We start from the raw sequence: 9,384 nt of genomic DNA, 5'->3' as shown, positions 1-9,384 counted from the left end.
AGGGTGGGGGAGATAGCTAATTATGATAAAGACTTCCATGCCTTAGACTTCCATGGTCCCAGCTTTAATCCATAAACCAGAGCTGAGCAGTGCTCTGGAGAAAGAAAGAAAAAAAAAAATCAGATAGTGAAAATAAGCTTAAGAAGTGCCCAAGCAATGGCACAATGGTAAAACTTCAGGTTTGCAAATGTGAGGTCCTGAGTTCAGTTCCCAGCACCACTTATGGCCCCCCTCCCCCTCCTTCCCCATCCTTCTCTTTCTGTCTCTGTCTCTCTCCCTGTAGTTCATGAAATAAATGTAGTTAATTTTTTTTTCAGTGTTAGACAAGGTTCTTGACCCAGTGGCAGTTCTATTCCACATGGGAGATAATAGCCCAGTAACTGAATGAGCCTGGTGTGTGTTTCGGAGATATGAAAAGGGGAAGGGGACGTGACAAAGAGACCCCAGTGGGCGACTTCTACAGAGGGTGAACTGGGAAGGTCTCACTGGGGAGAAGACATTATAGCTGACACTTCACTGAAGAGAAGAGTCGAGGGCTGGGGATTAACACAGATTCTCCTGCCTGGGGCTGTAGAGCCCAGATTCAATGCCTTCTTCTTCTAGCGTTTGCCCTTCTTCCGTAGCCAGTCAACAGTGTCAGGTTGAAAGCTGTCAGGAGCTGCTTGTTGCTGGCTTTGAAAGTGACTGGGATCCATGTGGATTCAGTCGGCTAGGAAGGATCGTCAGTTTCCCCAATGAATGGGTACTCACGGGATTCAATCCCTGATACCACCAGAAGCCAGAGCTGAGTAGTGACCTGGTTTAAAAATGAATAAATAAACAAAGAGGCCTGTTGTGCTGTGGTATCTGGAGGAAGAATAGTCCTGATGGGGGGACACAGCAGAACAAAGGCCCTGGGCTCAGATGGGGTGACACACAAAGGAGGCCCAAGAGTCTAGATGTGAATGGACGTGCAGTAGAGAAGGTCTCTTACTGGGCTTTAAAAATTGCAGCCTAGAAGGTGGTACAGTGGCTAGAGCACTGGATTTACAGGCAAGAGGTCTCAAGTTCAATCCCTGGTATTGCATATGCCAGTGATGCTCTGGTTCACTTTCTTTTCTCTCTCTCATCTCCTTTTTTTAAAGGTTTGTTTATTTATTTTCATGAGAGGGCTCTGCTGGGTGGCAGTGGCCAGTATTGAACCCCATGGCCTGTGCCACACCACTGTGCTCTCTCCCTAGCACCCAGTGGGCTGGAGATCAAGATGGGAGGGCAGAGGCTAGCTTTGGGCCCCCAGGGACTTGGACTATAGTGCCCCTAGCTTCTGTCCTCACAGGATCATTTGCACAATCCTGGGGGCAGGCTGAGCGCTTCCTCTGTAGCCCTGAGCCAGACTGTGGCTTCCCCGCCCCCACACCACCCCCCAGCGCAATGACCATGAACTTGTTATTTCCCCTCCCCTCCCCCAGGTCTCCATCTCTGTACAGGGATGAACCCACGCCTCAGAGTCCTTTAAGGATTTGGAATGTGATTGCAGGAGGATGGGTCTGGAGAGAAATGAAAGTGAAAGATGGAAACATTCCCAAAGCAGGACTGGGGACGAGGGGGTGGGGCAGAGGAAGGAAGGAGGTTTGTTGAAAGCTGGGAGGCAGCTGTGCTCCCAAGGGGCCATGTGACAGGCCGGGGGGCCACAGATGCAGTGAAAGGGGAAGTCAGGGGTGCCCAGAGTTTCTCCATAGAAGCCCTAAACTGGACAGAGGCTAAGTCACTAAGAGGGAGAACCAGGGTCCTGGGGCAGGGGTGGGGGGCAGAGGCAGCCCCTGAGAGAGCACCCCATCTCCTGGAGGTGCAGGGCAGGTCTCTTGGTGGGCTTGGTGGGAGGGGGGAGAGTTAAAACAACAGTTAAAAAAGGCAATCAGGAGGCGAAACCAATAACAAAAGAAGGGGAGCCTACCCCCCTAAAAAAACAAGAGGAAAGGAAGGACAAAGGACGGGGAGAGCCAGTTCAAGGGTGGCTGTAGAGGGAGAAGGGCCAGTCAGGAACTGGGGGTGGTGGTGGGGGGGAAGGAAGTGGATTAATCTGAGGAGCAGCAGCGGGAGAGAAAGTGGGGGTGTTCCTTGAGAAGAGGGGATTCAGGGCCACAGAGGGGGGAGCAGAAGGGGTGAAAAGGGAAGGCACAGGGTTTTAGGGAGTGGAAAGAGAGACTTAAGAAGGAGCGGAGCACGTGGGAGAAGGGGTGCCCAGGATGCCTGGGGAGCCCCCCTCGGTGTCCGGGGAGCTCAGGCCACTGCTGGGGCGCAGGCTGAGGGCTCCCCGGCGGGGGTGGCGGCGGGTGGCAGCGGCGGCCTTGCTGCTGGTGGTGGTGCTGGAGCGCTTGGCCTTTTTCGGGGTGGCGGCCAACCTCGTGCTGTACCTCAACAGCGCCGATTTCAAATGGGCCGGCTCGCAGGCTTCCCGGGCCGCGCTGGTCTTCCTGGGCGCGTCCCAGCTGCTGGCGCCCGTGGGCGGCTGGCTGGCCGACGTGTACCTGGGCCGCTCGTGCGCCATCGCGCTCAGCCTGTTGCTCTACCTGGCGGGCTCCGCGCTGCTGGCCGCCACCGCCTGCCCCGACGGCCGCGCCTCCTTCTGCGGGTCCCTGCTCCCCGCGCCCCTGCAGCCCGCCTGCCCTGCGCCCGGCTGCCCACCCGCCACCCCCGCGCCCTACTGCGCGCCCACCATCTACGGGGCTCTGTTGCTGCTCGGCCTGGCCGCCAGCTCCGTCCGCAGCAACCTCCCCTCCTTTGGGGCCGACCAGGTGAGTGGCTCATCCCGGGGTGGAGGCACTTGGGCCCTGGGGTCCCCGGGACCAGGTCGCTGCGTGACCCTGGACAAGCCACTTCCCTTTTCTGCTTGTGTGTGTTGGGGGCGGGGGGGGGGGGGACGGACATTCAGTCTTCCATGGCTGGGCCCTTGGCTGAGCACTTTCATGGGTTTGTTGATTTCTTTTTCTTTTTATTTGCTAGAAACAAAGGTGGGGGTGGAGGGAGATAGCATAATGGTTATGCAAAGAAACTTTCATGCCTGAGGCTCCAAAGTCCCCAGTTCAATCCTGCACACCACCATAAACCAGAGCTGAGTAGTGCTCTGGTAAAATCAAAGCCAGAGAGAGAGAGAGAGAGAGAGAGAGAAAGGAATCAAGAGGGAAGGGGTAGATACAGAGGGAGAAAGAGTTCCCTGTGGAGCATACTGGTTATGCAAACAGACTCTCATGCCTGAGGCACCCAGGTCCCAAGTTCAATGCCCAGCACCACCAGGAGTCCAGTGGGTTAAGGCACATGGTGAGAAGCACAAGGACCTGCGTAAGGATCCCAACCGGTTGGAGACCCCGGCTCCCCAACTTCAGGGGAGTCGCTACGAAAATGGTGAAGTAGGTCTGCAGGTGTCTGTCTTTCTCTCCCCCCTTTCTGTCTTCCCCTCCTCTCTCCATTTCTTTCTGTTTTATCTAACAATGACGACATCAATAACAACAATAACCACAACAATAAAAAACAACAAGGACAACAAAAAGGAAAATAAATAAATATAAAAATATTTATAAAAAAGAAAGAAATTGAGAGGGGAAGTGAAAATAGAGAGGGATTGTCAGGCCAAGCTAGCCGGACAAGGAATAGAGAAAGAAGGATACCTGCAGACCTGCTTCACTGCTCATGAAGCTTCCCCCTACAGGTGGGGAGCTCAAACCCAGGTCTTCAACTCCTGTTGTGAATGCACCACTGCTTGCTTGTTCTCCAATTTCTACTCTTCTGTTGCACCTTCTGAGCCCTTAACCTCACTGGCCTCCAGAGGGCGGCACCATTAGTGCCTCCCTTCTCTCCCTCCCGCAGAGGCCACCCACCCAGACTTCATGCAGTCTGCTACTCACTGGGAAGTGAGCTCTAGGTGGGGTGAGGCTGCTGCCCAGGCCCGACCCTGCACCCTAAGCATGTTGGTTCCCGGGCTGGGAAATCATGTGAGTCCAGGATGATGTCACTGGGCTCTTTAAAAATGGTGCCGCCTACAGCATAGCAAGGGGATGGGGGCGTCAGGAGTGGGTGCCCCCCAGCAAGGACAGGACTGCTGCAGAATTCAGGAAGCAGGCAGATGGTGTGTGCGAGGTGGGAGGGGTGAGCACCATCTGGCAGGTAGCTCTAGCCAGGAGGAAGGAGCTCATTTCAGCACACATGCTGATTCCAGAAAGGGGCCATCCATCATCTGAAAGTGCCCGGCTGGGGGCCAGCTCCCTCAGATCCGGAGTGGGCCGCCTGTGCTCCCTACAGAGGGGCGATTGTCACATCCAGTTACATCCAATTAACAAAGGGAAGCTTCCTCCTGCCACTGCAATGGGATGGATTCAATTTTCTGCTTGAGAGTCCAGAGCACGGGTTTTCCATAAGAAGAGGGCACCCTGCCCATTACTGAGAGTACCCCTCTGAACCTCCAGAGAAATGTGCTTTTTTATTATTATTATACTTATTTATTTTCCATTTTGTTGCTCTTGTTGTTTTTATTGTTGCTGTTGTTATTGATGTTGTTGTTGTTGGATAGGACAGAGAGAAATGGAGAGAGGAGGGGAAGACAGAGAGGGAGAGAGAAAGACAGACACCTGTGAAGCGACTCCCCTGCAGGTGGGGAGCTGGGGGCTCGAACCGGGATCCTTACGCTTGTCCTTGCACTTTGCACCATGTGCCCTTAGCCGCTGTGCTACCACCCAACTCCCAGAAATGTGCTTTTAAACTCTTTTGTGGAAAGTGGATTTCACATTTGGATACTTTTCCTCAAGGAATGACCTCAAGTCCTAGTCTTCACAAACATATATATATATATATATATATATATATATATATATATATATATGTTTTTTAAAATGAAATATTTCTCTTCTTTAATATTGTATCTATTTCAAAGCGCAAGAGGGGCCAGGTGGTTCTGCACCTGGTTGAGTGCACATGTTGCAACATGCAAGGACCAGGGTTTGAACCCCTGATCCCCACCTGCAGGGGGAAAACTTCACAAGTGGTGAAATAGTATTGCAGGTATCTCTCTGCCTCCCTGTTTCCCTTTTCCTCTTAATTTCTGGCAGTCTCTAACCAATAAATAAATAAATATAATTTAAAAAAATTAAGTGAAAGAGAGAGAGAGACCAGAGCACTGCTCAGTTCTGGCTAATGGTGGTAGTGGATCTTGAACCTGGGACCTCAGAACCTCAGATATGAAAGCTTTTTTTTTTTTTTTGCATGACCACAACTGTCTCCTCAGTCCCATGTACCATTTTTGTTGTTGTTTGTTTGTTTTTCTTTTTTTATTGCCACCAGGGTCAACACTGAGACTCAGTGCTGGCACTATGAATCCTTGGCTCCTGGTAAAATTTTCTTTTTTCCTTTCCATTTTATTTTATTTGACAGTTACAGAGAGAAATTGAGAGGGAAGAGGAGAGAGAGGGAGAGTGAAAGACTGACACTGGCAGACCTGCCTCACTGCTCATGAAGTGTTCTCCCTGTAGTTGAGGAGGGAGCAGAGGTTCAAACCCGGATCCTTGTGCATGGTGATCTGTGTGCTTAACCAAGTGCGCCATGGGCAGTAGCACAGCGGGTTAAGTGCATGTGGCACAAAGCGCAAGGACCAGCATAAGAATCCCAGTTCGAGCCCCCGGCTCCCCACGTATAGGGGAATCACTTCACAGGAGGTGAAGCAAGTCTGCAGGTGTCTGTCTTTCTCTCCCCCTCTCTGTCTTCCCCTCCTCTCTCCATTTCTCTCTGTCCTATCCAACAACAACAATAATAACTACAACAACAATAAAAAGACAACAAGGGCAACAACAGGGAAAATAAATAAATCAAATTAAAACAAACAAAAACAAGTGCGCCATCACCGGCCCCAGAGAAAAACTGAGTGAGACTCAAGAGATAGAGAGTGAAGGAAAAAGGGAGACAACTAGAGCACTGCTTCACCACTTGTGAAGCATCTCCCCTGCAGGTGGGGACCGGGGACTTGAACTTGGGTCCTTGCACATGGTGGTGTATTCATTCAACCAGGTGTGTCACCACCTATCCCCCAACATTTTTATGCCAATGCCAATGCCAATGCCCAGGCCTTGCCCCAGATCCACTGAGTCAAAATCAGGGGTCTGGGGGAAAAGGTAGGTACAGCTGACCCAAGCTAGCCCCCCAGAAAGGGGCCAGGTGCCAAACTGCTAGAAACTGATAGAGATCCTGGGTGAAGATGTTCAGCCTTGGGAGTTGGGAGGTGGCACAGCAGGTTAAGCGCCTGTGGCACAAAGTTCAGGGACTGGCTTGAGGATCCAGTTCGAACCCCCAGCTCCCCACCTGCAGGGACGTCGCTTCACAAGCGGAGAAGCAGGTCTGCAGGTGTCTGTCTTTCTCTCCCTATTTATGTCCCCCCTCCCATGTCTCTCTGTCCTAGCCAACAACAACAACATCAATAACAACAACAATAACCACAACAATGCTAAACAACAAGGGCAACAAAAGGAAAAATAAATAAATATTTTAAAAAATAAAAAAAAAGATGTTCAGCCTTTTTCCTCTTGCTAGAGGTCCTGGGTGTTTTTTGTTTGTTTGTTTTTGCTTTTGCTAACCCAGTGCTGGGCACTCTGCTGACTATGCCAAACTTTGTTTGGCTGAAGGAGTGACCTCAAGACCTCACGACTTTATATATCAGAGTGGACAAGCTGGGGAGGGTAGGAGAGCTGGGTCATTATAGAAAACCGTTTGCAGGCGGGCAAAACAGCTCGCTGGGATTGTCCGCTGCTTTGCCATATGTGCAATCCAGGTTCAAGCCTGGCCCCCACTGCATTTGGAGGAAGCTTTGGTGCTGTCGATTCTTCTCTGACTCTGTCTCTATCTTAAAAAGAAAGGAAAAGAAAAGGGAAAAGAAGGAGAAGGGGAAAGGGAAGGGGGATAGCATAATAGTTATGCAAACAGACTCTCATGCCTGAGGCTCCAAAGTTCCAGGTTCAATCCCCTGCACTACCATAAGCCAGAGCTGAGCAGTGCTCTGGTGTTTCTCTGTGTCTTTCTCCTTGAATCTCTCTCAAAAAATAAATAAAATATTTCAAAAAGAAGAAAGAGAGAAAGAAAGAAAGAGAGAGAGAGAGAGAGAGAGAGAGGAAGGGAGGAAGGGAAAAAGGGAGAAAGAAAAGGAAGGGAGGGGAGGGGAGAGGAAGGGAAGGGAAGGGAAACTTTTGTGGTGCACCTGGATGAAATACACATTAATTAGCATGCTCGAGGACCTGAGTTTGAGCCCTTGGTCGCCACCTGCGGGCTGGGGAGGGGGACACTTCACAAGTAGTGAAGCAGTGCTACAGGTGTCTCTTTTTCTCACTATCTCCCCCTTCCCTCTCAACTACTCTCTCTATATCTATCCATTCTTTTTGCTAGAGCACTGCTCAACTCTAGTTTATGCTGGTGTGGGGAACTGAACCTGGGAATTTGAAGCCTCAGGCATTAGAGTCTCTTTGCAGAACCATTATGCTACCTACCTCCACCCTATGTATCCAAAGTACATTTTAAAAGAAAAAAAAAGCATTAAAATAAAATAAGGAAAAAACAAGATTAGAAAAGAAAACACAAGTAGAAGCTGAACTGGAATTGGCATATTGCAGCAAAGTAAAAGACTCTGGGGTGGGTGGGTGGGTAGAATACAGATCCGGGTGGGTGGGGAGAATATAGATCCAAGAAGGGTGATAGAGGACCTAGTGGGGGTTGTACTGTTATGTGGAAAACTGAGAAATGTTATGCATGTATTGTATTTACTGTTGAATGTAAAACATTAATTCCCCAATAAAGAAATTTAAAAATAAAATAAGAAAAAGAGACCAGGTGGTGGCACAGCTGGTTAACTGTACACATTACAGTGTTCAAGCCCCCCCCCATCCCCACCCCACGAGTGGTGCAGCAAGGTTGCAGGTGTCTCTCTGTCTCTTTCCCTCTCTATCTCCCCTTCCCCTCTCAATTTCTGTGTCTATCTAATAATGAATAAATAAATTGATTTTTAAAAAGAAAAGCCTTGCACCCCCAAGCTGCAAAGGAAGCTCCCAATCTGGCTTCTAGCCTCACAAGCCCCAAGCATCATTTAGAATAACGGGCAACAGCCCTGAGCTCACCATTGGCTGAGCGCATCATTGGCTCATCTCGCTTGTAAGGGGGCTGGTGGTGCAGGTGGCTCAGTCAAAGGCAAAGGGATAAATCAAATGAACCAAATGACACCAGAGACTTCTGTTGTGTCGCAACAAAAAAATTTTAAAAATGACATTGTGTGCCAGGGACATGGAAAAACAGCTGTGCCGGAATGTCCGCAGCAGTAACAAGTGAATCCCGAGAGAATGACTCGGTCATTTGTTTGTTTATTCATTCATTCATTCCAAGAAAAATATTTGCTGAGTGTCTACTCAGTGATCAGGGGTAGCCAAGTGTCCCAGTGCCCACCCACAGGCCGCAGATGTGTGTATGTGTAGGAATGAGGGTGCAGGTACCCCAGACCCCCCTCAGCTCTTCCTGCGCCCCCCCCCCCGGCCCACAGGTGATGGATCTCGGCCGCCAGACCACACGCCGTTTCTTCAACTGGTTTTACTGGAGCATCAACCTGGGAGCCGTGCTGTCGCTGCTGGTGGTGGCCTTTATCCAGCAGAACATCAGCTTCTTGCTGGGTTACAGCGTCCTTGTGTGCTGCCTGGGCCTGGCCTTTGTCCTTTTCCTCTTTGCCACCCCCATCTTTGTCACCAAGCCCCCCACGGGCAGCCAAGTGTCCTCTATGCTCAAGCTTGCCTTCCAGAGCTGCTGTCCCCGGCTGTGGTGCCAACGTGCCACCAGGTGAGGAAGGGGCTTTGGGACTGTGGGGTTCGTGGCTGCCCCCCCCCCACCCCCAGGGGAGGCATGGTCCTTGGAGGCGGGGCCCACGGTGGTGGCCCTTTGATGGAGACGTATCCGTTGAGTGGCACTGGAGCTCAAGGCACTGGTCATGGACTAACTATAAGAGGGTGGGGGAGACCTGGCTGAGCACGCACGTTACCATGCCTGAGGACCCAGGTTCAAGGGCCTGGTTCCACAAGCAGTGAAGCAGTGCTGCGGGTGTCTCTCTGCCTCTCACTTCTCTTGGTCTCTATGTCTTACCTTCCATCAGAAGGGGGGAAAAAAAGACACAGGAAATGATGGAGTTGTGTAGGCATTGAGCCCCAGTGATAACCCTGGTGGCAAAAAGAAAGGAAGGCAGGCAGAAAGAGAGGGAGGGAGGAAAAGAAAAGTAGGCAAAATAGCTCACTAGGATAGCGCACTGCTTTGGCATGCGCACAACCTAGGTTCGAACCTGGCCTCCACCACATTGAAGGAAACTTTGGTGCTGTAGTCTCTCTCTCTCTCTCTTTAAAAAAT

The 9,384-nt window shown here is 50.8% G+C and overlaps 1 protein-coding gene across 4 annotated transcripts in view; it reads left to right on the top strand.

The window, feature by feature from the left end:
* The first annotated feature begins 1,659 nt into the window (after positions 1-1,659).
* SLC15A3 (solute carrier family 15 member 3) overlaps positions 1,660-9,384 on the top strand; it is a 17,672-nt gene continuing 9,947 nt past the window's right edge. For 2 of the 4 annotated variants that reach the window (XM_060176278.1, XM_060176279.1), the window contains exons 1-2: positions 1,661-2,774; positions 8,537-8,826. In XM_060176278.1, the coding sequence (XP_060032261.1) occupies positions 2,226-2,774; positions 8,537-8,826 (839 nt within the window). In that variant the 5' untranslated portion in view covers positions 1,661-2,225. Of the gene's footprint in view, positions 2,775-8,536; positions 8,827-9,384 lie in introns of all 4 variants that reach the window. The other 2 variants (XM_060176277.1, XM_007519651.3) reach the window with 2 other exon arrangements.

The sequence above is a fragment of the Erinaceus europaeus genome, chromosome 17 (assembly GCF_950295315.1).
Source record: "Erinaceus europaeus chromosome 17, mEriEur2.1, whole genome shotgun sequence".
Classification (NCBI taxonomy): domain Eukaryota; kingdom Metazoa; phylum Chordata; class Mammalia; order Eulipotyphla; family Erinaceidae; genus Erinaceus; species Erinaceus europaeus.
The sequence above is the reverse complement of the archived record's forward strand: the minus strand, read 5'-3'. Positions and strand labels throughout refer to the sequence as shown.